Below are 27,607 nucleotides of genomic sequence, written 5' to 3' on the forward strand. Positions count from 1 at the left end.
TTAACAATTCTTCTCCATTGTATTAGTGGGAGTGCTCTGGCAAGAAGAGCATAAATGTATATTTTTTCCATGACAACTGGGCCATGGTGCACATGGTAATTGAACTAACAGTCTTTTAAGAGTGTGAGGATTTTTGTGCTCTGTTGTTTGTGCTATGCCAGTGGTGGCTGAGAATGTAGTAAATGTTTTGTCTAACAGAGTAGGGTCACACTATGGAAAGAAGCTGAGTGCTCAAATATGAGGGTCAGAGAACTAAGGTTGTAAATGGCAGTTGCTTCAAGGACTTTTATACTCATCAAGGCTGGAGAAATTGCTCAGACATGGGAGGTTTGTAAGGTAGCTGGCCTTGGTACATGTGGGCAGTGAGTACCTAGGAGTACCTACTTGAGGTTTTGTCTCATCTACCATCCTGTACCCTTTAGCTACCTTCAACTGTTGGTGTGAACTTTAGAGTTTATGATATTATACATGAAAGTATTGGTACAGGAAGTATGAGAGAAAGAGGCATTAATTAATTAATACAATGACCAGGGTCTCAAAGTGTTAAAATTTGGGCTTACTGGTCATATCCCATGTGCCGTGCTAAAAGTGCAGCATTCAGTGCAGCTGGATAACCCAGGACCATTGCTCAGAAGCAGAGTTTCTGATGGCAGGCTGACATGCTTAATATTATGATCAACAACCAGCTGAAAATACAGGTTCAGGGTGCTGGGCCTTGACTTTGGGAAGGGAGGACTCTATCCTCTGTTAGACCAAGCCTTCTCTTCCTTCACCTAACACAGTACCAGTCACTATTGAAGGATCTTGGGGTCCTGCAGCACTGAATGTATATTAAGACTTGTATCAAAACTTCAGAGGCCCTTTTAATTCCACCAGCAATAGATATATTTATGGCTGTATCTATAAATAAAAGTAGCAGCCTGCTCTTCCATTCTGCTGCTTTAGAAGAGCTGCCATCCTTTCACTTGCATCAACACTCAAAAGAATACAGAAACCATGATGTAGGTTTTGGCTTAAGAAATTCCATGGAAGTTGTATTAGGTCATTATCTCTTGGAATCAACCATCGGCTGACCAAACAATGCATAACTATAAGTCGACCTTCCCTGTTTTTTGTTGAGGTTTGTCTACCTGAGTACATATGTTCCATTCCTGATATCTTTTGATTAATGACTCCTTGGCTGAAGCAATCTGAAATCATCACTTATTTTTATGGAACAAAGCCTGCCCCTGTCTATGACACCACCTTCTTTTTAAAGGAAGTATTTGGGTTTAGTTGATGAGGAAGTAAGGGAAGAGAGATACATTTGCAAAAGGCAGCTCATAAGACCTGGTAAGAAGTCTCTAGAAATTACCACATGAATTTCCCACTGAAGATGCAGTTATGGAAAGGCAGCAAAGGATATTGCTGCAATTAGAGACTCCAAACTTCAGAGTAGACTCTCCTCTGTTGAAGAGGCCTAAGGGTTTTGAAAGTTTTTCTGATTTCTCTCAGTCTGAGAAGGTCAGAGTTTTGGGAGGTTATTGAAGTGCCTACAACCTAATGAAACAGAAAGACATGGTAGGAGATGGTGAGATGACCACCAATGGACTTACCTTGCAGTCAGCACAGGACAGACACAAGCACCATCTAAACATCTAAGGCTTTGTTATTGTTGTTGTAGGCAGTAGTGTTGAGCTTTGGGAGAGTTTTTACCACAAGTGGGGTTTGTTGAGGCTCTTGAGCACTTAGCATATTGTGACACAAGTGTCTCTGTATTACCATGATGATTATGTTACATTTTTTGGGGGGGGATGGGTAAGAAATTGCCGCCAACTGCTATGATTTTACCTTTACAAAAGTGGAGTCTTTAAGGAACAGGGGAGAGAGTCTTTTGCACACAGGTTTCTCTTCCTCTCCCAGTACCTTAGTTCCTCTGTTCAATCAAAATATATGTAAAACATATTAGGAACATGATGTGAGGTTTCTTGGTTTTTGTACAGCTCACACTGAATGTCATTTTTTTCTTCTGAGAGTTTCTACTATGAGGAGTAACAATGTTAATTCTAACTTTGACAAAAACTTTTTACATCTGCAATTTTATGTAGTCTTCTGGTTTGGGTTTTTTTTTTCTATTGCAGCTGTATTTCTATGGAGAAAGATGATCTCTCCCTTTCTTCCTGCATCCTTATTGAATCAGTAGTCTTTGTAAAGATGGTATATTGCTGTCACCTTCAAGGGATCACTTTTCAGAAGGGTAAATAATAAAAAAGGTGTAAGTCAGTGGTGAGTCATCTCCAGAAGTGAGATTGAAATGAGGTTGAAATTAAGAACTGAACTTAAATGAAGTTTTTGCTTTTTTTAAAGGTATCAAAATAATCAAATACTTAAAAGCATAAAGCACCTTTTTTGAAAAGTAAATGCCACTTGACTGTGATGTTCTGTTCTTATGTACAGGATGGATTTTGGGCAGACTATTCTTGTGAAAAAAAAATTGGCTACATCTGTAAGAGGAAACCCATGTCAGCTGGTCCTTCAGAAGAGGAAATCATTGACATGGGCTGCCAGAGAGTAAGTGAAGAAAAAACTGCCTGATTTGAATATGCTGCCAGGAATGATAAAGAGGAGAAACTGTCACCTAGGTGACAGATAAAACAGGAAAAATGGGTTCTGTGTCGTCATCATCCTAAGAGTTTGCCTTCTCATTTTTTTGGCAGATGGCTTAGGTGATACATATGACTAAACCTAGTCAATGACTGTCATTTGGCTCTTGATACTTCTTTTCGTTTTCCAGAACTTAAGCCAAATCTCCAACCTGTTGTCCCTGCACCAGACCATTTTTCCTCGCTTGGCATTCAAGCTTTCCTAAGGAGTTTTCCTGTACCAGCAGTTGCTCTTCAGCTCTGCCTACAATTTTCTATAAAATTATTCACAGCAGGAAGAGTGTCCTTGTCTAGATACTGTTCTCAGGGCTCTACTGTGGTCTCTGGCAGTGCTCTCTACTTCGGAGAATTTGTTAGCAGTTCCCAAGTAAAATGAATCTCTTGTGCTCCTTCTGAACTGCCAACAGATCTATTGTTTACTTGGCAATGCTCGCCTTCTGGTGACATAACACTCAGTATTTCTAAAAAAGCTACTGTAATTTGTTATGTAATAGGAAATATTACTGAGTTTTTGCCTTCCTTGAAGAAATTGCCTTTTCTCCCATATCTGCTTTATATAGTTGCAGAGGAAGTCTTTGAAGAATTATTACCAGTATTTGTAAAAGAGTACCTGGAATCCTTACAAATATTCAAATGCTGGAGAAGATAAAGGGTTCCTAATGCTTATGGATGTTATCCTTGCCTACAGAACTATGTCCATACTCTTAGAAAAAGTCTCTCATGAGTGAGAAGTTGAAAACCATCAGAAGAAAATTTGTGTGAATTGTGGCTGGTCACAGCAAATTCCTTTTCTGGAAGCATGTTCCTGAGTAAATGACATTTGAATGACAAAACATTAGGAGAGAGTGTTAATGTTAGTTAACAATAAACAAACTTGTTTGAGGTGTCATTCCCTTTCTGAAAAACCAAGCTGAAATTTGCTTTTCAAGACTATGCTTATGATTGCACAACGCCTGTGTGCTAGTTATAGTCCTACACTGAGCACAAAAGGTGCACAACCACGCCTCTCATGCCTTTGTGAGTGGAATGTACTGATTCATTAGATGTGAAAACTTATTTGAAACAAAATTTTAAAAAGCTTCCACTCTGAGTTTTTCAGTTCCATTTTTCCTTTGTCTAGTGGTTAGCTAACAGTGGTATGAATCAGTTTTTAACTTTGTTGGTTTCATTTCTTTGTTTCCTTTCCCCTTTCCTTTGCTTTCACTGCAGCATGCGTGATCACTTCACATTTATTTTGACAGGGCTGGAAAAGACATGGTTTTTATTGTTACTTCATTGGAAATACATCTGTATCATTTTCTCAAGCAAATCAAACCTGTGGAAGGCATCAGGCTTTTTTAGTAACTATTGAAGACAGGTATGTAAAAGACTATTTGTATGAGGGGATCACGTGAGAATTCAACATCGGGGATCACGTGAGAATTCAACATCTAGCATCACCTGCATATCAAAATAAAGACTGATCTGGACAAAAATCTAGCTTAAGAGGGCAGCTATCTGTAGATACAGAACTTCTCACAGTTTTTGCATGTATATCAAATCCAGAAATCCAGTTTATAGTAAAAGTAGGTCATGGCTGTGAAATCAGCATTGATACAGATGGTTATGTCAAGGAAAAAATAGAATTATGTTTTCTACTTCCTTAATTGTAGTGACTTACTTGAGTAAGGGATACAGAATCCAATTTTGATTATTAAATGAAGAGACATGACTCTGAATTTCGCTCAAAAGGTATTTCAAATGAGCAAGAGGATATAATTTTTAACTATCTGATCTTCTCAAAGTTGAACTAACTTTAACAATTAAATGAGAAACCAAATTATGATAGAAGTGCCTGGTACTTGAAAATCCATCACAATTCAACCAGGGCTCAGTATGTGCTGAATTTCTGAACCATTGGTGCATATTATTGAGTGTGGAATACTGGAAAAATGAAAGGGTTAAGAAAGAGCTTATTTTGCTTGCAGATGACTTGCATTCCCTTATTTGTTTCTATATAGTCTAAATAAGTATGTTCTAGTGTGAAAGCTCCAACTGTCACGAATGACAGCTCTCTAAATGTAGGTAGCACTGCAGCTTCCATAAAAATGGTTTGACATTAATGTGGTCTTCAGGCTACACCTTGTTAAGGAGAGACTTTCATTTACTTTGATTTCTTAAGAGTTGTTTGTTTAAACACCAGGCTTTACCTCTGCATAGGTTTGTTGCCCAAATGTAACTTTTCTTGCGTGATTATTGGATCTAATTAACAGTGTTCCTTAGTTTGATAATTTAGTATCATAGTACTCTACTTTCTTCATTAATGCCAAGATTCCTTTTCCAGTTATGGATTTGTCTGAAGCAAGAAGTTATTAAAATACAAGGGTACTAGAAACTCAAAAAATACAGTGGTATAACACATAAGTCATGTCAGGTTTCTTCTTTCCCACCAATTTCATGTCAGTCCATTATTATACCACATTCTTCACTGGACATCCAAAGAGAAGGCAGAATATTGGTATTGAAGCTGACAAAATATCTACTGTGTAATGTTTTTGTTATAGGCTTTGCTCAAGTAAATCCATTCAAGCTATGCTTTCAAAAAGGTACAGAAGTAATTCCGAGAAAAAACAAGCCTTTCACAACTTCTAAAAATAAACTTAATTTTATTAATTTAACGATTGTTTTCTTTTTAACAGATATGAGCAAGCCTATCTGACTAGCCTGGTTGGGCTGAGAACAGAAAGATACTTTTGGATTGGACTTTCAGATGTAGAAGAAAAGGGAACATTCAAGTGGACTAATGGTGAATCTGTCTTATTTACACACTGGAATTCTGAAATGCCTGGTAGGTATGGCTCTCTACTGTTTAATGAGTCCTGTGCCCATAATACATTGCTCACTATTTGAATTTTTTTACTTAATTCTTAGCCCTCTTGCTGGCATAATGACTAATTGTTTTCAAATATGTCTGATTGCTTTCTCCAAGAATCCAATGTTGTTGCCAAGTTCCTGCTTAGTGCTGAAATGAGTTTTTAATATGAACTTGGGAAGAAACTTTTAATTGAAATCAGGTTTCTCATTTGCAACTGTTCTGGGAAAGTCTGTATCTGTACTACTCAGGAAAAACAAGCTCTGCATGCATATTGCACCCTGCTTACAAATCCTGCCTGTTCAGCCATATCTCATAGTACATTTGCTCACTGAATATTCTGAGGTGTGTGAGATAAAAGCATGCATGAAGTAACTCTGGTCCTAGAGAAAATGGGACTGTAGGGAAATATAAGAGGATTGAAATATAGGGATGGGAGGGCATTTAATCTCTGATGTGATCACATCAGAAGGGTGATGGTTGTTAGCATCCAAAGTTCTGCCATGTTGCATTTGCCTTTCAGGAGATCTGCTGATTCTGTTTAATTTCAGTGCCTAACTGCTAACTTGAATGTGTCTGTCTGAGTGGTAAAGCTTATATACGGCAAGTTCATTTTTGAAAATCATAAATCAAATCAGACAAATTTGAGAAACTAGCTCTAACCACATCTTCAGTTTTAGGGGAGAATTTGTTGGATCTAAGGTTATGGTGTTTCACAGGTTTCACAGAATATTCTGAGTTGGAAGGGGCCCACCAGGATTGTCAAATCTGGCTCTTAAGTGAATGGCCCATACAGTGATCAAACCCACAAACTTTGTGTTATTAACACCATGCTCTAACCAACTGAGCTAATCTCAGGGGTTTCTAGAGTCAGCCCCTGGAAGTGATTTGATGAGAGGCACAATCCTGTGTCTCAGACATGGTTGAATTACATATGTTTTTGCCATTTTTTTTTCTTCATTAATTAGAGTCATAGAATGGTTTGTGTTGGAAGGAACATTTAAAGATCACCTAGTCCTCACTCCCTGTCAGGGACACCTTCCACTAGACCAGGTTGTTCAAAGCCTTGTTCAACCTGGCCTTGATACTTCCAGGGATGGGGCATCCACAGCTCTGGGCAAAATATTCCAGTGTCTCACCATATAGGTGAGACATAAGGTGTCTCACCATAATAAAATCTTCCTTCATTATGGCCAATCTAAACCTACCCTCTTTCATTTTAAAATCATTGCCCCTTGTTCTGTCCCTACAGGCTCTGGTAAAAAGTCTTTCTTCATCTCATAAACCCCCATTAGATATTGAGGAACCATGGTAATGTCTCCCTGGAGCCTTTTCTTCTCTAGGCTGAACAACCCCACTCCTTAAACCTCTCCTCATAGGAGAGGTGTTCTAGCCCTCTGATGATTTTTGTGACCCTCCTGTGGACCTGTTCTAACATCAAAAACATTTTTGACTCTGCACAAAGACTTTACTTCTTTCAGAATAGAATATGAAATTTTCTAAATTCTTATGACCGCCTAAATGTTAGTGTTGTGCATTCTTTTTTACAACCAGGAAGAAAACCAGGTTGCGTTGCTATGAGGACTGGAATCGCAGGTGGATTATGGGATGTAATAAAATGTGAAGAAAAGGCAAAGTTCCTATGTAAAGTGTGGGCAGAAGGAGTGACGCCACCCCCTGTTCCTACAACAACTCCTATTCCCCGATGTCCAGAAGGTTGGGACACAAGCAATCGTATTAGCTTTTGTTTCAAAGTAAGTATGTTGGTTACTTCTTCATTAAGGTAGTTTCTATTCGCTGCACATATGTGCAACAAAAATTGGTATAGATATGTGCTACTGTTTCGTAACCTTACTTACAGATTACATGTAGAAGCCTTCTTCCTTTCTACTGAAGTGCTCATGTTTTTGTTTATTCTGTTAAAGACCGAACTTCAGATTTGAACTTCTGTTCTTATTTTTCCATTCTTTTAAGATTAAAAGTACCTTTCTTCTAGTTGCTGTCTTGCAGCAGATATTCCTTTCAGCAATGCAGTTTGCTAACTTGGCTTAAAGACAGTCATTCTAAGCTTGTGTTTCACAAAGTTGAACACTCCTAAACCCTATATTCAAAGTTTCTGTAATCCCCACAGAACAAGGTAATTGAAACTTAATTCTTTTTGTGTAGCTGATATTGCTTGATCTTTTGATCTATATGGTCTATTTTGTCTGACTGCAAAATGCTCTCTCTAGCCTTTTCTAAGAGCAGAGCAAAGAAAAACATGGCTTGAATCACAAGAGTTTTGTCGAGCTCTAGGAGGAGATCTGGCCACCATTAATGGTAAAGAAGAGCAGTTTGTGATACGGCTTTCTATTGTGTGAGTATCTGTAGTGTGATCATCTATTCACTTTAATTAGCCTTTCTGAAATATTTAATTTTAAGTATATGTTTTTACTTCAGTATAAGCCAGTCTGGATTCATTACCTGTATCTGTATCAAATGCATAGCAAAAAAGCAGAGCTGATGAAACACCGGGACTTGTATGACTAGTGACAATCACCTCAAAAGCTAATGCTGAAATGAGATTGAGAAGACATCTATTTGAGGCAAAATTTATCATCTGAAATAAAATTATTAATAAAACTGCAGAGTTGGGGATGTTATAAAATTAACACAGATGCCAGTTGTTTTCATGTAGATAAGTGTACAAATATGGTAGTAGTCATAATAAAAATATGGACAATATGTAGATTTTTGGTCATTTTTATGAACTAATCAGGAAGCAGAAGCAACTTCAAATTATTTTTTTCCTACATAGCGAATGTAAATAGGGTTAATAAGACCCTAAACTACAAAAAGCAGGTGTGAGATTTCTGAATGAGATGAAATCCTCCTAAAAAGCTAACACTTGCAGTATGATCTGAATAGACCAGGCTCAATGATCTTGTACATCCCTGACTAATGGAAGCAAGCCTGAAACGTGGTGGCCCTGCAAAATGCTGTGACCATTCCAGAATCCCAGCTTTGTACTTAGAGTAAGGAAGAAGTCTCAGACGTTTCATTATCGCAAATTGACTCAGTATATTCAGATAAATCTGTAAAGTGTGTCTGCTTGCAGACAAGAATTAGCTCTAGGTGCTATTTTTTAAATGTGATTCAGCTGCAACAAGTAACTTTGTGTTTGAAAACTCCTAAGTACCCTTACAGAGAAAATGGAGAGTTGATCAATGGAAATAAACCATTATGAAAAAGTATTAAGCCACCTTATTTACAGGAGTTGGATTGGATCTGGTAATTTTCTTGATCCATGTTTCAATCTGTCTGAGTAAATGTATAAAAATAACAGCTAGAAGTAGTTGCATTTTAATTTATTTCCACCCTGGTTGTTATTGTTTCTAACAGCCTTAAGGACTATTTTTAGAGAAGCTCTCTTAACTGTTGCAAATTATAGATTATTAAAAATACTGTAATGCCCTGATAAATATTGCATTTATGTTTAAACTTCTTAAAAATGAGACATTTATTACTATGATGTGTTTTTTTTTAAGGAAAAATAATTATTACTACCAGACTTTCTGGATAGGTTTATATTACTTGAATCCTGATGATGGTTTTGCTTGGAGTGATGGATCCCCAGTGAGTAATTTAATTTTCCACAGCTGTTGTTTTGCATTCCCTAAGCTTCTCAGTTGTGTGTGGTATATGCATTTCTGTGTAATTTTATGCTTAATCATATCCCTCTACTGTATTGTGCTCTCTTTAGGAAAGCTACTGAATAGCAATTTCATGGCTTGATTTTTTTGGCTAAAATTTTTGATAAAATATGCATTGAATCAACAAGAAAACTAAATATGTGTAAACTAAAAGGATGTTCTTATAAATGCAAGGATTTTTTGAGTAAAATAGTCCATCTTTAGTATTTCTTTTCTTTGCTAATTATCTGAAATAACCTACAATCCATGAAGCTTAAGACAGTTTTTTAATGCCAGTGTGACTTATTGCACTTTAAACTAAGATACAAAACTGTTGAAACAAAAGTGATTTTGGAGATGTGGGTGTACTTCATGCAGTGCTGGTCAAGAGACATTAATGGAAATTTGCAATACAGAAAACTGGAATTGGATTTTACACAGGAAAATTAGAAGAACAGTAATACTCTTCTGAGAAAAATGCTAACATTTTTGTCGTGTCTGAATACTATCTTACTATTTTATTCTTAATACATATTTAGTTAATTTAATATTTACATATAGCGTGCCCCATCATTGTTATTAAATGAATTTTACAGAATTTGGGTCCCCAAAAAAATGTCAATATTCTTCCAAGTGTGAACAGAAACAACTGTTATCTAAGCTGCAGTCCAGTTGCAACCTCAAAAAAAGTTTGAAATGTTAGCATTTGCACAGGGAGACTCCGATTTCCTCTTACCTGTCTTTCAACTGACAGTAGGAACAAGCTGTAGGTCTGTGGTTTGATGCTGTCTCCTCTGTCTATTATTTTATTTCCATATAACATAATCTTCACACAACTTTTTCTGTCATAGGTGAGGTATGAAAACTGGGGCTTTGGAGAACCCAATAATTATCAGGGAATTGAACTTTGTACAGAGATCAGTGGTGGTTCCAGCATGCGTTGGAATGACAGGCACTGCGATTATCTGTATGGGTGGATTTGCCAGATAAGAAAAGGTACAGTTTACTTCTGTGTAATAAAAAGAGATTCTCAGTTGATTTTTTCCCCTAACTTTAAGAAACAAAAATCTTCAAAGAAATTTTCATAAGGTTCTCTTTTAAATTCTCCCTATAAGAATTCTCTTCTGCGGAATGTGAAATATCAAAGTGGTATAAGGATTTTCATGTCTTTGAGGCATTTAAAGATGGAGAGCCTTTGGTGCCTGTTGGGACTGCTCTGTGAACTTTCTCTATGAATTCAGAAAGAGTAACATGATACTCCAAAAATAAGGAATGTTACTTTCATATTTGATATTTCATTTAGAGAAGTTCATGCCTTCTCCAACAAATCCTATTATGGAATTTTTTTTCTTAGTTGAGTTTCAAGTTTTTAGAAAATAGTTTGCAAATCACTTCACATACTTGATATTGTATGTGTGAAAACTCCTTCCTTTACTTGGCTCAAGTGCTGTTTTTTTCAGCTAAAAGTGTGTAGTTGCAGGATGGAGCCTGGTTTCGAGATACTTTATTTATTTACATGTATATATATATATATTTAATTGCTAAATTCTCTTGAGATGTGAGTTTGGATGCTTTTTATTTACTGAAGACATCAAGACAAAGTTTATAATTCAAGGAAATCTTGAGTTGCCCTAGCTGTGCATCTACCTAAGTTTGAGCACTTTAGAAAGTGCACATTTAAACGTTTTACTGCATTCCTGTGTTGGGAAGGGGGGGCAAAATAAAGATGATGCATTAGATTATTGACAATAAGGCACCAGCTCTGCTTTATATTGGTGAAGGAATTTCTTAGGCAGATGTTTTCTTATTAAATGTCATTATCTGTGAGATTATATTTTAGCACAAAATAAATTGGTAAACCAAAACCCACAGAGATTTCCTGTATTACAAACTGTTTTCCTGAGATGCTAAAGTTACCATCCCGGAAGCTGTCTCCATGAAGCCACAGCAAGAACAAATAGTGGAACTCTTTGGCCTGAAACTGTCTTTTCAGAAAGGACCAGTTAATTTCTTGGGATCTTTTCCAGTGAGATATCACCTAGGGAAATTTTTAAGATCCAGGTAGAAGTTACTCTCGACAAGAGAAAAATGGAAAGAACCTCACTCCGTAGTAGCTAGGGCACCACATCAGATGATAACCCAACCTGCATTCCTGCTACCTCTGGTTTAAGCCACAATTCATTGGTGACCTTGGGAAAGGAGGGAGAGGGAGATACAAGAGTCAGGAGATACAACTGTCTTAAAGATGTTAAATGCATTGCTAACCATAAAAATCAATTAAATGTATTGAAACATGCCTATCTGTCATAGTAAGTATTTTCTCTTACAGTAGAAATTATACAATCATAATAAATATTTTTTTCTTATAGGGGCAAGCGTAAAGCCTGAACCAACAGAACCTCCTTCACCCAGTAGGTGTTACTGGTATTGCTATTTGTGTGTGTGTATGTTTAAAAGTACTTAAAAAATTTTACTAAGGAGTATGTCTTGTATCTCAGGAACAATATAGTTAGCTTGGCAATTATCTTACAGAATACCAGACTACTGAGGATGGATGGATTTTACATGAAGATAGACAATACTACTTCAGCATTGATATTGTTCCTATGGAAAAAGGTCGGGAGTTCTGCAAAAAGAGCTTTGGAGACCTTGCTGTCATCGAGACTGAAAGTGAAAGAAAGTTCCTCTGGCGATATGTAAGAAAAATCATTAATACTATGAAATAAGCCATCAAAAACAAGTGAGCATGGGGAGAAATCCTTTTCAGCATGGTGTTCTCCCTACAAGTTTTGATAGTGAAATTTCAGTAACACTAAACCAGATTAGTATGAAGAACAAACTCAAGTCAAATTTTTCATAGCTGAGATGAGGACAGTTTTGGTTTGGTTTTTTTGTATAGAAATGAGCACAGTAAGCATTAAATAAATCATAATCTGCTTTCCGTATTCAGTGTAGTGATTACACCACCTTATATCTACTGCAGCTCTTAATGCGCTGAGGTAAACACTAATGCTTACTTTTAAGGGATCTGTGGCTTCATTTTAGCAAAAAGTATTGCTAAATTGGTGAGCTATGATTCTATAAGGTGGGTGAGTTAATTAGGGGTAAAGTTTATCAACAGATAAACACAAGATATTGTAAATACTGAATCAAACCAGCAACTGACTGACATTCAGCACTCAGAACATTGACTTTAGGTCTTGTCTGTGTGTCTGGGATATAGTCTATCCAGCAGCCTCTTTTTGGCCCTCAAGTTTGCTCCTTTGCCACCGCCTTCTTGTTTGGAGAATATAATTGTGTAGAAAGAACAAAATGAAGCATTGATTATGCTCTGAGAAAGAGCTTTGAAACTGTATTTCCTATATCTCTGGGGTTGGTTGCCTATTATACTGTCTTGAAGCTACCTTCTTTTTGATCAGAAATGTGCTTAAAAGTCATATTCGAGCTACATAGAACATTTCCTGAGCTCACTGAAGAGTGACAGCAAGATGACACAAGGATCTATATCAATTCATATCCAAATTTAGGAAGGCTTATCCCTTGGAAGAAATTTGTCAGATGATTTCCATTGCAGAAACTTTGCAAGACGCGCTGATTTCAGTGGCTTTCAAGTAAAACTGTGAGAAGTGTTGATACAATGACCACACCTTTTGGCCAATGGGGAAGTTTGACTGTGGACTGTCAGCTGTGAGCTGCTTTAACTTAAATGTTGTAGCTAGAGAATATAGCAGTTTATATCCTTTGTAAGTTAGAGGTATGTTACTAATTATTAACATAATAGATTTCTATGACAAAAGACAACATTTATACAATTTTAATGTTTGCATTCTAGCTATTGAGAAATGGCAGAAAAGATGCATATTTCATTGGTTTACAACTGAGTATTGATCAACGTACAAGGTAGGTATGATCTGAGTTTTGAATCTCAATTTAAAAATTATTGTATTCTCAAGAGGTTTAATTCCATGTTAATTTAGCTCTAGATTATCCAGGAGAAACACTGCATGTTTCCTAAACAGAGTTCACCCAAAACTAGCAGAAAAATTACACAGCAGTTAATGTATTTTGAATTTTTATTCAGGAATTCTAGTTTCCTTTATTCTGTGATTTATATTGAAAATATAAATAGATGCCCCAACTGTGAATATATAAGACTTCTAGCAGCTAAAAATGTTCCTTTCACGCATCCTTAACTGTTGACAACAGACTGTAATAAAGGAACAAATTATATTCTTTTTCTAGAACAAAGATAGTTGTTGCGCTGTGACGGCCAGCAGGTTTTCAGCAAGCCTTTCTGAATGTCAGTGTGCAGCACCACTTTGATTTTTACACGTGATGTTTATTCAGGCCTGGATTCAGTTCAGCCTGTGTTTTGAAATGCCTGGATAGATGCCTAGTAGTTTTTGATTCTCCTCATAGTCCACAGTGACAATGAGGAACCTCCAGAGGATAATTAGGATGTTAGGTGAGCCAGGTGACCCTCTAAAAATGAGGAATCTCTGCCTTTCCATTGGTTTTGTAGGGGCCCTCACGTGAATATTCTTTTAAGTAGCTTGTGTATGTGCCTGAAAGATGAACCTGGGCACTTCTGTCACTTGCAGACCAATAGAAATATGTCTCCTAATAATTTACCTGGCTATGATTTTGTTCTTCATTGCTTAATCTGGATGGATGTACAGCTTTGTCAGTGTTTGTATTTTACCTTAAGGTGAGGACACCGTCACAAGAATTTCCCCACAGGTGGTTTGTAATGCCCTTTTGGCCTGCATGGTGGAATGGTCAAACATTTCACCGGTGTTACAAACAGTAACTTTTATCTCTGCAATAGGCGCAGGGAATGTATGTCTAGGGAGATATGGTGAGCATCTGGGCTTTCTCATGCTGAAATGGTATTGGCCCAGATGGTTATTTTGAGCATTGTCCTATCAGTTGTAACAGCATCAGCATATTGCTTAAATGCAGAGTGAGCAAAACACACACACCTATGTCTTTGTGCAGAGAGCGGGTTTCGTGCAGTTAGCAAAGAGGCAAGTTGGTCAGAAAGTCTTGTACACTTTAAACTGTGAACAGCTATATTAAGCATATTGCAAAATTAGTTTTTGTAACATGGGAGAAATTCTATTTGTATGTTAAAGAAGTGTTTTGTTGGATTTTTTTTCTTAAGCTGGATGGATGGCACTCCAGTGAATTATTTGGCATGGGCACCACACGAACCTAACTTTGCAAATAATGATGAAAACTGTGTAGTTATGTATAAGAACTTAGGTGAGTTTTATATGTTTTTTTATGAATTTCATTATTTGTGTGTTTGTGTCACAACATATTTTTTTAATTTGAGAGGCCCTCCTTCCCCCCACTTTTTTTTTTGCTCTTCTGCAATAAGTTATAGCAGCACATCATAGTATTACTTTCAGGACTTATTAGTCTTGTGCTTGCCTTAAGCCTGGCAGGGAGAAGCTCAGATAGAGGTCTGCACTTGTGATTGCTTTTGTGATAATTTTTATTAAAAATATATTTTTATTAAAATTGACCTAATTTTTTATTAAAATTGACCTAATGGGCCACTATAAAGTTTATATTTCTAGTACCTGATTCTGCAAAGCTTTTCACATTCGGTAATTACAGTGGGTATAAAGTGACGTATTTTCCCTAGACACTAATATTGAATGATAATAAACTGAGAGATTCAGATTTGATCTTATCTTTCAACTAAAAGCACTTTGTGTGAGAATCAGTGAAATTGATTTCCATTTAAGCAGCTATGTGGTGTCATACAGTTCCCCATTTATCTTGCACTCAGGATATTGGAATGATATAAACTGTGGTTATCCACATCCCTACATATGTGAGAGGCATAACAGTTCCATTAATTCAACTGTTCCTCCAACAACATTTTCAACTCCAAGAGGATGTCATCCAACTTGGCTTTCCTTTCATAATAAGGTACCATAACAAATACAGTGCATGCTGGATGTTTGGCAAAACATTAAATAGAAAAGAAGGGAATTATTTAATGATATTGTTTCTTATTAGAGTAAAATATTATTAATATTTGCAGAGAACTGGTTGACACATGCTTTTCTTTCTTTGCCCACTGTTTTGATGCTTCTAATGAAGGATATTCAGTTGCAGTCAATAAAAGACATTCTCTAGTCAGCTCTTCAAATGTTTTGATGTGCATTTCCTAAAGAGTTTAGTTAGAACTCCTGACGTATTGATGCCTTGATCTTGATGGTTTTTAACCAAATGATAATGCTTTTTATTGACTACATTTTGTCTTCCTTACCTTTACTTACATGCTATGCTTTGTAGAGTCAAATTAGTAATCAGGCAGTCATGCATAACAGCACTATTAGCTGACTGTTTATAAAAAAGTCAAGTTTTAATTATTTTCTGGGGATTTCAGGTCAAATCTAGTGTGTGTCTTGTTGAGCAAAAGACTTTATTGAGACCTCTAATTTTATAAAGAACCAGGACCAGCACAAAAAGCTCATTTTAAGTTAAATATGTTTTTTCAGATAAATGGATTTCTTTACTGCTTTTTCTCCATCCTGCTTTGTTTAAAGCAGTGGTTTTCAATTGTGAGTGATATTGGAATAAAGATAATATATAAAGAATTTGTTCATATTTTAGTGTTACAAGATATTTGGATCTACAGAAGAGGAACGTGTCACTTGGCATGCTGCACGAACAGCTTGCATGAATTTAGGAGGAAACCTGGCCACTGTCCCTAATGAACAAGTGCAAGGTACCGTGTACAGTTTTGTAGCAACTAAATGAGATGATATTTAATCTTTACAGGTTGGCTGTTGTATTTGAGTGAATATGAACTGGTCTGAATAATGATTGCACACCTGACTTCTGTTCCAAAACATATAATTCTTAGAAATTTGCAATGAAGTCTTCACCTGAATCTACCAAATTTTAATGTTGGCTTTTATATATATATATTTATATATATATGTATATATATACACACACACATATATATATACATACATATATATTCTACACACATACATATATGTGTGTATGTGTATTGTCCTGACAGAGAAAGTAGTGAGTTTTTTTCTGCTTACATGTGATGCTAACTAGACCTAGTAATTTCCATTGCAAACACTGTGGTTTCACTAGGTGGCATTAACTCCCTGTATGGCTTTCCTATTAAATCAAGCAGAACACCTTTAGATCAGGATTTGTCTCTGGGCACTTGGAACAGGTTTGACTGCTTATACACCTACCCAGAACTCAGGACATAGATGTGCCACTCTTTTCACTAGAGGAGCTAGTGTTGTGTGAGCAAGTCTGTGTTGTAATCTGAGCAATTAAACAGTTTAAATTTAAATGGCTGACATGAACTTAGTACTAGTTATGTTTTCCACTTGTGAAGATGGAAAGAATCAAACTTTCATTTTTCAAACATATTTAAATTGTTATCCAAAATAATTTCAGCAGTACAGATTTCAGGTGCTGAGTTCATGCACAGGACTTGAATTCTATGTAAAAGAGAAATAAGCAATAAAGATACTAGCACAAAACTATTGTCACTGTTGGAAGTGAAGGCATAAAGGCTTGAGTTCCTGTTACAGTTTCTGACAGAACAGCAATGGCAAAGAAATCTACAGACTTCATTCCTGGAAGAGTAAGTTGCATACATTTAAAAATACCGAGGGGAGGTGAACGATTAACAGAGCAGATAGAAATTCATCTATTCTTTGCAGAGGGAAAAAACCTCATAACAATGACTGTAGCAGTTGGCATAAGCCACGATATATTCACTTTATCAAAATGTTTGATGTGTTGTGGATTAGTGAGTTGCTGAATGCCAGCTGACCTAGCCTGCTCTATTTGTGAGCTAGCCATGTAAGCTAAGATACATAAGCACCCTTCTGGACTGTGCAAAGCTGTGGTAATTGATTTGCTTGTTTTGTTGGGACTCATCTGAAGCATGTCACTTGTGATTCGGTTCCCTGCTAAGGCAGTGCAGGCTATTGCCCAGGCATCAAGGGAAGGAGGAAACACTCTTGCTGTTCTAGAACAGCACTACTTGGGCAGATACACAAATGGAGGTGCTCAGTGGTGCTGTTTGGTGTCATTGCAGGGCAACCACTCAGATGGGACTGTAACAAATGTATGTGATCCCCATGGCTGTATATTTCTAAGTCAGTTGTGGGAAAAGGATTCAAAAGTGACTTGTAACATTATAAAAAACACTTCTGTCATGCTTTTGGGATTTGTCCCAGTGCCAGGTTAGGTACTTAGCTGAAGTATTTTGCCCAAAGCCACAGTTATATATCTGTTTTCCTGTTCATCAAACTCAAAAGTCACCTCCTTTTCATCTTACCTTCTTGTGTTGGGAACAATGGCATGTTGTGTATTTCAGAAAACGTTTTCAATATCACTGATGTCACTGAGGCCAAATATTTAAACTGTCCTTCATTAAAATTATTCTTCTTTTTCTTTGCCTTTTTTTTCTACTTTAGCTTTTCTCACCTTTCATATGAAAGACTTTGATACGGATACATGGATTGGATTAAATGATATAAATCATGAAATGAGGTTCCTCTGGACAGATGGAACAGGAGTTTACTTTACAGACTGGGCCAAAGGCTTCCCATCAGGACACAGCAATTCATACTCATATGACGGCCAGGTAAATAACAATTACAAATTGTTCACTGAAATTTGGTTTTACAGAATCATAGAATCACTTAGATTTGTAAAACTGCTAAGATCATTGAGTCCAGCTGTTAACCCAGCACCACCAAACCATGTCTTTAAGTGCCACATATACACATCTTTTAAATATCTCCAGAGATGGTGACTCAACCACTTTTCCCTGGGCAGCCTGTTCCAGTGCTTGACAACTGCTTTGATAATGAAATTTTTCCTAATATCCAATCTAGTTTTGCCAATCCCTTTGCACAATTTGACACCATTTTCTCTTGTCTTATCACTTGTTACTGGGGAGAAAAGACCAACATCCATCTTGCTTCAGATTACCGTTATGCATTTTTTGTGATTTCAAACATGTTCCTGCTTGTCTCACTACTTTCATACTTTTATACATGTCAGACATAAATCCAAGTAGAGTGAGAGGTTTTGAGCCCTTGTGAAGTTGCTGTATCAGATGGTGACAGGATCTGTGGAGTGCCTATACAAGACTTGTTTCAGTTTTCAGTTCTCTGTGTCCATGAAGGCTACAGTTGTGCCTGAACTTTGCAGGTTTATCAGCTGGCGTGTAACTTGCAAGGGGGCATTTACAGACTTTTCTCTCAAAGAGGGGGGTGTTAGAAGCAAATAGGCACATTCTGCCAGTCACATTTGCAGGAAGGGCACGAGTCTATAAAAAGACAGCCATTCAGTTGTTGCAAGAAAAAAAAAAAAACAAAACCAGTAAAAAGTCACTTCCCCTATTTCCCTGTCAAACAAACTGATCTGATAGGTCACAGTGTTCCTATCTCTGATCTTACATGTTTAGATAGTTCTCTACTCTGGAACTACAGCACATTATAGTACTAGCTCTATTTCTGTGGACTGCCATTTTCAGTGTAGAAATCTTATTTTGATGTATAATGTCCTTTTTCCTGTTTTCGAAAGTATCACCTGTGAACTTCTGATCTCTAAGGGAGGGAGAAAATCAGGGAGAATTTGGAGTTTAAAAGTATCTTTAAAATATCACTTCTGAAAAGAACAATGTATGTTTTTCTCTTTTTATGTAAAGCAGTAGGCTTTCTATGAAGTCTTACATGAAAACTTATTAAGTCTCTATTTTATAAATTTCAGATTTATTTTTAAGTTTGCTTGATCTTAGCACAAAATGTTATTATAGTTAACAAAATAGTATGCAACTGCTCAGTTTGAAAGATTTAAATCTCAATGCTTTTCACTTGCAAGTGAAGTATTTATCTGTGCATCTCCTCCTGGACAGAAAAAAGCAAACAAGTAAATAGAATAAAATAAATATGTATGCTTCATTGCACAAAACCATATGTATGCTTCATTGTACCCATGCAGGCTTTGGCATTCATCAGTATTTGTTTAATACGTGCTAAGCTTGGTTCTGAGGTTCTGAAGCTGAAATATCCTTGTGAGGGTGGTACTGACAAATAAATGGCTGCCTTTGGGCAGAGCCATTCTAACTGCTGAGTGTACTATTACAGCTAGCAACAATAAATTCAAAGAGGCTGATATGTCTGAAACGATGCATTGTTCATTGAGGGTCCAGGGTTTTTTCTGGGGCAAAGTTAATCAGTCTTTTCTATAATAATTGATCTCATTTCTCTTTAAATTATCTGTGACTCCTCTCCATGCTGTTTGCCTGGAGATTGAGAATACTGCAGTTTCTCTGGTCTGCTTACTCACCCCAGTGTTGTGCAAGAGAAAGCAACATTAAGCAATCTGTGAAGTGTAAGAGGAATAGAACTTCCACATCATAAAACTTATGTTCTTAAATGTTACAAAGATATGAAAGTAAAATTACAGTCTAATTTGTGTCTGAAGATGTAAAAAGGAGACAAAAGTTTCGTATTTGCTTTTTCTAGCTATTTGTAACTGATTTTATATCTTTTTGCTTCAAGGCTGATTGTGTTGTCATGAGAAACAATCCTATTAAGGAAGCAGGAAAGTGGGCTGATCTGAGTTGTGATAACAGCAGAGGATATATATGCCAAATTGATGCAGGTACTTGTCATTTTAGTTAAAACACAGTCATGCCTCGTGCTTTTTTCAAGGAATTGCTTAGCTGTCTGAATTTCAACATAATTTCACTTCCAATAAAGATAAATGCACAAATTGTTCTTCAGGCAGGAACACGAGGGTCATATGTGTCAGAGGTCCAGTTAGTCATTACTCTCACCTGACCCTTCCCAGTAACTGCTGTGTTGCTATCTTCCTGAGCTGGAATTTGTATCTGCATCTTTGTGTTTAGTATGACCCTTGGTATGACTTTTTGTTCCATGATTTTGTCATTTTCTGAATATACTGGCTTTCAAAACATGTTTTGGAAAATACTTGTTTGTACATGTAGCATGAACTGTCTGGAGTGACACCATAACTCATCTGCACTGAAGTTGAGTGAAATCACCTCCAAAAAAAGAGACCATAAAGCACTGAAAACCTCTAAGTATATGACTGATTTTTAATAACTGGTCTATTGTGAAGTTTTTAATTTCTTGGGTATAAAAAAAATATCTGGAAAACAACACAGTTTCTGCAAAAGCTTTCATTTGATGAAAAATACTTTTTAAAGAAATTATTAACTAATTGTGAATAATTTCAGCAATCCTGTTCTTGAGAACTGTACAGAATGCTCCTTTACTGCTTATAAGTGGTTGCTTTAAGCAGCTCTTTTCCTTTCTACAGCTTTGTAATTGACTTTTACTACTATTGGTGGCTTAAAGAACAGTGCATCTAACCCATGCTGATTATAAGTCAGGGAATATGAAATCAAGAAAGAAGGTCTTTGTTTAATTTTATTTGAAACCACTCGAAATCATAATCCCTTTTTGAACAAGTATATGGGTCTTTTTTTATCCTTTATTTTACAGATGCTGAGTTTCTGCCTTCTACAAGCTCATCTCCATCCAACCTTGTCCGTTATGGTAACAGCAGTTATATCTTCATCCATACCAAAATGACATGGGAGGATGCTCAAAAAAACTGCAAACATGATCAGTTTGACCTTTCTAGCATCTTAGACCCCTACAGTAATTCGTTTTTGTGGCTGAAGATATTAAAATATGGGGTGCCTATGTGGATTGGTCTAAACAGTAATGTGGTAAGAACATTAAACTAATTGTTTACATATTGGTCCTAAATACTTTTGTGTATTATAGATCAGAATTCATAGAATCATAGAATCAGCCAGGTTGGAAGGGACCTCTGAGATCATCAAGTCCAACCCTTGATCCACTTCTGCCGTGATTACTAGACCATGGCACTAAGTGCCACATCCAGTCTCATCTTAAACACCTCCAGGGACGGAGAATCCACCACTTCCCTGGGCAGCCCATTCCAATGCCTGATTACCCTCTATGTAAAGAATTTCTTCCTAATATCTAACCTAAACCTCCCCTGGCACAGCTTAAGACCATGCCCTCTTGTCCTACTGATAGCTGCCTGGGAGAAGAGACCAACCCCCACCTGGCTACGACCTCCTTTCAGGGAGTTGTAGAGAGTGATGAGGTCTCCCCTGAGCCTCCTCTTCTCCAGGCTGAACAGCCCCAGCTCCCTCAGCCTCTCCTCATAAGACTTGTGCTTGAGTCCCTTCACCATCCTTGTTGCTCTTCTCTGGACCTGCTCCAGCACCTCAATATTCTTCCTGAACTGAGGGGTCCAGAACTGGACACAGTACTCCAGGTGTGGCCTCACCATTCTCTTCTATTAATATGATTAAATTGTATATATTACACATGCTTTCCACGCTATTTCTGTAATATTCCACTATGTGCACTTCCAAATAAAATATTGTAGGCTATCATCTTGAAATATCTCTTTGTATATATGGTCTATTTGATGTAAAATCCACATGTTTTAAGATGTACACAGGAAAACATTTATTCTAAATAAAATACCTAATTTTCAGAAATATAATAAGGTGCTCTTACTATGACTATTTAAACATTTTTGAGGATAGTTAGCAAAATAATTAATTGGTTTACTTAGTTCAATTTTATTTGTCTCCCCTCTCCCAGTTCTTCGATATTTTGATACTTCCTGCAAGTTAAAATACAATGCTTTTTCTTCTTGGCACAGAGACTTGTCCCACACTCACTCCATTTGGCTGATTACATGAAAAAAACAAATGATTGAGCATAACACACCACTTCCTAAAACCCAAAAGATTCCCCTAACTTTGATCAACAGGATGAATCACTGAGTTCCCCAGCTTTGGTGGAAAATGATTACAGTTTCAAATGCACTTCAAGTTAAAATAATCTATGTGTCTTGAAATTTGTGGGGAAACAGATAGTGCATAAACTAGTCATTTGTATTTCGCTCCTACAAATTATTTTAAATGAAATTCTTATTTGTTCCACATTAAAAGTTCAGAATCAACTCAATGTAACCTACTCTGCATTTCCTTTTGCTGAAAAGCGTTTATTGCACTGCTATGTTTCTCAATGAATAGCTGGTTGTCACAACAAAAGTTTCAAAGATGGAACCATTAGTATTTGTTCTTGATTTCTAAAAAAAACCCCAATCTTCTGGCACAAGGTATTACATAGACAGACATTTGACTGATGGAAGAATGGTTAATGCTTAGAGTTTAATCATTCCAGTTAATGTGTTTTGTTCTTAGACCGATGGGAGTTATGAGTGGATTGATAACTGGAGGATGAAGTATACCAAATGGGCTGAAGGGGAACCAAAGCAGAAAATAGGCTGTGTCTATCTAGACATTTCTGGTTCCTGGAAGACAGGATTCTGCAATGAGAGTTACTTCTCTGTTTGCAAAAAATCTGACGGTAAGAACTTCAATCTGACCTTTGCAATTGCAATCAGTATCTCTTCAAATATGCTGGGTTTTATTTCAAGAGTCAAACAGAAATCATTAAAATTTATTTAGATTGAATGGGGCAGGCTACCCTAAAATGAGGGCAAACACATACTAAGAAAGGGCTAGTGGGACTTGTGAATAGCTATCACTTGCCAACAATGTTAGATATAATTTTCAAAGATAATGTCCTTTCATTCTGCTATTGAGTAAACATGCCAATAAAAACCCTCAAAAATCAAGAGGCAATGAATGTTAGGGACTAGTCATATATTTTTTAAACTTTTTTTAAACAGTCCAAGCTCCCACCGAGCCCCCTCAACTTCCAGGAAAATGCCCTGAATCAGAAGGGCACAGGTCTTGGATCCCTTTCCGAGGTCATTGCTACTACATTGAATCTTCATCTACAAGAAACTGGGCCCAGGCATCTTTAGAATGTCTTCGACTAGGTGAGTATCCTCCTTAACCAGCACATCTTTCTGACTTGTTTTTCCTATCCGTGGGAAGCTGAACATGTGATATGTGGGTTTTGTGATTTCAAGGATGGTCCAAGTGTTGGAGAAGAAAGTTGCATCCAATTATTGCCTTAATTTGGGAGGTAATGGAAAATAGCGGTCTACCAAAGACACGCGTATGGGACCAGGCACGTGAGGAGCTTTGTGGCCTGGAGTGGAGATCATGAAAGTGGAAAATTTGTATTTTGACCCTGATTCACAGCAGTCACTAGCGCTTATTTTAATGGAATTTTATATCTTTTTTATTCTTGATCTAATTTCCCCCTCGATTATTGCAGTTTTATGCCACTGTAATGAAAGCTATAGCTCTCTAGGCTGGATAATCTATTAGTGAACTAGGGTTGTTATACAGTTTCATTCTCTCAACCTCTTTCTCTGGTAAAGGGATGCAAATTTCATTATGCTGGGCTTCATATGTCTATAGCATTGTTGCCGATGGCATTGGTGGCAATGTGACTTTGGTGTCTGACCTCCCATTAGATTATGCAAAGATCTTGTTCACTTTGCCAGTGGAACAGAATATAGATTTATCTTCACTGGAAGTATATCTTGACATAGATCAGGTGAATTGCACCCTAAGCCTTCGCTGATAATAAACTTACCAGTGAAACCCATGTCAAATATAGACACAGAGATCTGGATAAGAAGACTCTCCCTCTCTCTGCTGGTACTCAGGTTCATTCCTGGGTTCTCATGAGCTCATATATTGACAGGACAGTAAGAATCCTTTTCACTGTGAAACTGATATCTCTAAGAGGTTTTTCTTCCCCTGTGTCTCCCAGGTGCCTCTTTGGTCTCAGTTGAAGATTCAGCTGAAGCCAACTTTCTGACTTACAGCATTGAACCCCTTGAAGGGAAAACATCAACATTTTGGACAGGAATGTACAGAAATGTGGATGGTAATTTCTTTAATTTTGACATCTTTTTGTTTAGTGAATAATTGCCACAAGCTTTTTGACATAAGTGTTGAAAATTTCAGATTATACTTCTGTAATATTTAAATAGTGAAATTAGAAAAGGTAATATATTATCCTCACAGGAGAAACTGGTCAATATCAGTCAAATGATAACCACTAATATATAACAGAAAGACCAGGCACAGAAACTTCATTTTAGAGGAAGAAAAGTAATTCATAACAAAGTAAGGCACAAAGGAGCATATAGCAGAGTACAGACAGGACCATATTGGGAGCTAAGCCATAGCTCCTCTCAAACATGAAGAGGCCCTGGACCCATGTGCTTTTCATTGAGATACTTCATTTTTTGAGCTACACCTCCAGTGTTTGGAATCACCATCCTGGAATGACTAGTCTCTCACTTTAGTTACAGCTGACCCTCAGAACAGGTTCACTTCGAAGATGGAAATGTTCAGGTCTTTCGAATTGTGTATCACAAGTTTTTCTATTTTCTGCCTCTCTTTAGGGAGGGTAAAGCAAGACAGAATAGAAAACAGACTGCTTTAATTAAATCTTACATTTGCTGATTATTGCATTTTAATTAATACAATTAGTATTCAATTAAATAGATATTTCTGTCTTTATAGTAGACTTAAAAGTTGCTTCAGTCTTGTAATGTTCAGGCTAAAATTTCCAGTATAACTGTCAGAGGCAGGGCTGCAGAATAGTTCAGGTGACTTGAGGTGGGGTTTTCTTGAGTTTTGGAGGGGATTTTAACAACTGTCTACTCAAGCACTTCAATGACAAACTGCTTAGGGAGAAGACAAGTATTCAGTTACATTAAGTGAATCTTAACCAGGAAAAGTGAAAGTTTGCAGTAGAAGAAAGAATTTGAAAGTAGTGATTTATAGCATAACACACAAAGAAAAGCTGGGGTTTACTCACGTGATTAATTGACACAAACCAGGTTTTTTAAAGTGCTTCTAGAACTGTGCGGAACAAAACAGTTCTTAGAGTAACCATAAACACAAGAGCTGCTTTAGCTCTTCATTATATCACTAGATAATGATTATAGTGATTTCAGCATAACTGCATAACTAAATTTCATATCTTCATGTATGTATCCGGATTGTATCTAGATGTCATATTATGACACAAAGAGTGGCAGGAATTTAAAAACAAACAAATAAACACAAAATATGTAGAATCTTGTAAGAAAACAGAATACAGCTTTCATGCTGAGTCTAAGAATTTGCTTGAGTACAACTTGGAGTCACAAGGGGCATATTTATTCTAAATAAATATCCCTATTAAAAGAAAGAAAGAAAAAAGGAACAGGAAGGAAGAGACACAAAGTCCCAGCATAGCTGATCACAAGATTTTTAAGCAGATCTATAAAAAGGAAAATTGTATGTGTAAAGCTTGTAGAAAGGAGCAGAAACTGAAAAGAAAATGGAATAAAATTGGGCTTAGAAAGATTTCAGTGTAGTCTTTGAAAAGAGTAACACAAAACCTCCCCACAAATTACTGAAATAAAGAGAATTCTGGTGAAGTTAAGTTATATTTTGATATCAGTTGTTTCTATAAACTGAGTAAATAATTTACTTCACACCACTGCAATAAATTGTGGGAGATACTTCTTTAAACTGCTTTACCTTTGTAACATCATAAGCCAGATTAGTCTGCTATTTTCAAAAAATTTGCATAAAAACTTAGCGGCAACATGTGTCAGAACAAGAATGTAAATGGTCTAGTGGCTTGTCTCCAATAGTAGCAACAGGTAAATTTCTTAGGAAGGCAATAAATGTGGAGAATGTGAAGATGTCAATATGGATATTAATATTATCTTTTTTCCCCATATTTTTTAATTAGGAGAATGGCTGTGGCTAGACAACACTGTAGTGAATTTTGTCAACTGGAATGTAGGAGAACCTTCTCCTCAAGAAAACGAGCACTGTGTTGAAATGTACGCAGACTCTGGGTACTGGAATAATATCTATTGCTCTTCCTACAAAGGCTATGTTTGTAAAAAGCCAAAAAGTAAGTGTTGCATTTATGAATTTGTTTTATGTATGGAGTATGCTCCTTGTACATTAGTATTAACACATGGCCATTACACACAACGCATTTTAGATGGCTGGTTTGAGTTTTTTTAAATGCCAAATGATGCACATTTGCATGCCAACAAAAAGAGTAACTTTTGTCAGTAAGTTGAAGTTCTGACCAGTGCTCAAGTCCCTTTAGAATTACTTTTAAAGAAACGCATTTGTATTTTAACTGTACCTAGTGTATGCACTTAATGAGTTTGCATGTTCTTTATGGCTAATGGTTGAGTAATCACAGTGTAAGTACTGTGCCTTGCATACACAAATTTGTTTCATCTATATGAAAATACGTTCCTCAGGATATCTCCTCTGCTCCACTCAGGAAGTACATTGTGCTTATTTCCCTCTGGCATGCACTCTCATATGCATGCATTTTCTGAGTATGAAGTACTATTTCTGTGAATTGAATAATTATGAACTGTGAATTAATTAACAGTCTGGGGTCTTTTGTCTCTGCTTTTCATTCATTCATCTTTTCACAACAGGAGAACACAAAGCAAGCAACATAGTTTGAGTGCTAAACTGAAAATGTCCTGAAATAACTGAATGTGCAAATTTGACGGCTAGTGCATCTGTGTTCCTAAAAGGCATCATAATAATTTCTTTCAGCATATATTGCAATATCAGAATCTCTTACAATGTTTACTGGGAAGAGTGAAATGCATGTAGTAGCTGAAATACACCCACTTCCTCTACAGTACTGAAATTGAGAGAAATTCTGCTATCCTTTCTACAAATGTGCTAAAATTATTCTTACTTACTCAAATGCTTGTAATGATGACTGTATCTTCTACAGGAAATACTGCAAACTGTCTGATATAACCACCCATTTAGAGTCTACTTATCTGTCTTTTTGCACTGTGATTGACAAAAACCAGGCACTTTATTTTCATTCTCTATCCAGAATACTCATAGATGTAGGTAACCAGTGTTAAAATCAATGGCCACCATTCCTTTTTGACCATTTAATTCAGCTGTTTGTGCTGATACTGCCATTTACCAGTTTTGATACTGAGCCATTTCATGCTGAAGCAGATGAAAGCCAGTTATTTTTTTCTAGAATTAGCTTCAACTAGTCTAGCTTACTATCTGGAATGCCAGTGTCACTGCAAGGACTATATAGTCATTCCCTCAAGAACAGACCACAATCTAGTCCTACATTGTCACATATATGCAGCTTTTCTTGGCACAGTTTTGCAGAACTGTGACAATGTTACCTTTGCAGAATTTAAACAAATTATTTAATAGCTATAGACTATGGGATGTTAGAAGCATGGTTTTACTGAGCTGCCCTTGCTGTGGCTGGTTATGTTTGCTGTTTTCTGAAGAGACTGAAGCACAAAATAAGGACTGAAGTATTCCCATTGAAGAGATGCTATTTTCTGTTCCATGTCTTGAGATAATTTTTACCAGAGTAATTCAAAATTCT

At 36.7% G+C, this 27,607-nt stretch overlaps 1 protein-coding gene across 2 annotated transcripts in view; it reads left to right on the forward strand.

Annotated features, from left to right (window-relative positions):
* LOC103763338 (macrophage mannose receptor 1) overlaps positions 1-27,607 on the forward strand; it is a 55,873-nt gene that overhangs the window by 25,548 nt on the left and 2,718 nt on the right. For both annotated transcript variants that reach the window (XM_018075759.1, XM_018075760.2), the window contains 20 exons: positions 2,437-2,550; positions 3,884-3,999; positions 5,321-5,469; positions 7,048-7,247; positions 7,725-7,849; positions 9,021-9,108; positions 10,016-10,160; positions 11,534-11,575; positions 11,697-11,860; positions 12,997-13,064; positions 14,329-14,429; positions 14,965-15,107; positions 15,798-15,912; positions 17,648-17,817; positions 19,745-19,847; positions 20,714-20,943; positions 22,468-22,633; positions 22,959-23,111; positions 23,960-24,076; positions 25,946-26,113. In XM_018075759.1, the coding sequence (XP_017931248.1) occupies positions 2,437-2,550; positions 3,884-3,999; positions 5,321-5,469; positions 7,048-7,247; positions 7,725-7,849; positions 9,021-9,108; positions 10,016-10,160; positions 11,534-11,575; positions 11,697-11,860; positions 12,997-13,064; positions 14,329-14,429; positions 14,965-15,107; positions 15,798-15,912; positions 17,648-17,817; positions 19,745-19,847; positions 20,714-20,943; positions 22,468-22,633; positions 22,959-23,111; positions 23,960-24,076; positions 25,946-26,113 (2,677 nt within the window). The remainder of the gene's footprint in view (positions 1-2,436; positions 2,551-3,883; positions 4,000-5,320; positions 5,470-7,047; positions 7,248-7,724; positions 7,850-9,020; positions 9,109-10,015; positions 10,161-11,533; positions 11,576-11,696; positions 11,861-12,996; positions 13,065-14,328; positions 14,430-14,964; positions 15,108-15,797; positions 15,913-17,647; positions 17,818-19,744; positions 19,848-20,713; positions 20,944-22,467; positions 22,634-22,958; positions 23,112-23,959; positions 24,077-25,945; positions 26,114-27,607) is intronic.

The sequence above is a fragment of the Manacus vitellinus genome, unplaced genomic scaffold, assembly GCF_001715985.3.
Source record: "Manacus vitellinus isolate BGI_N305 unplaced genomic scaffold, ASM171598v3 scaffold_3_pilon, whole genome shotgun sequence".
Lineage (NCBI taxonomy): Eukaryota > Metazoa > Chordata > Aves > Passeriformes > Pipridae > Manacus > Manacus vitellinus.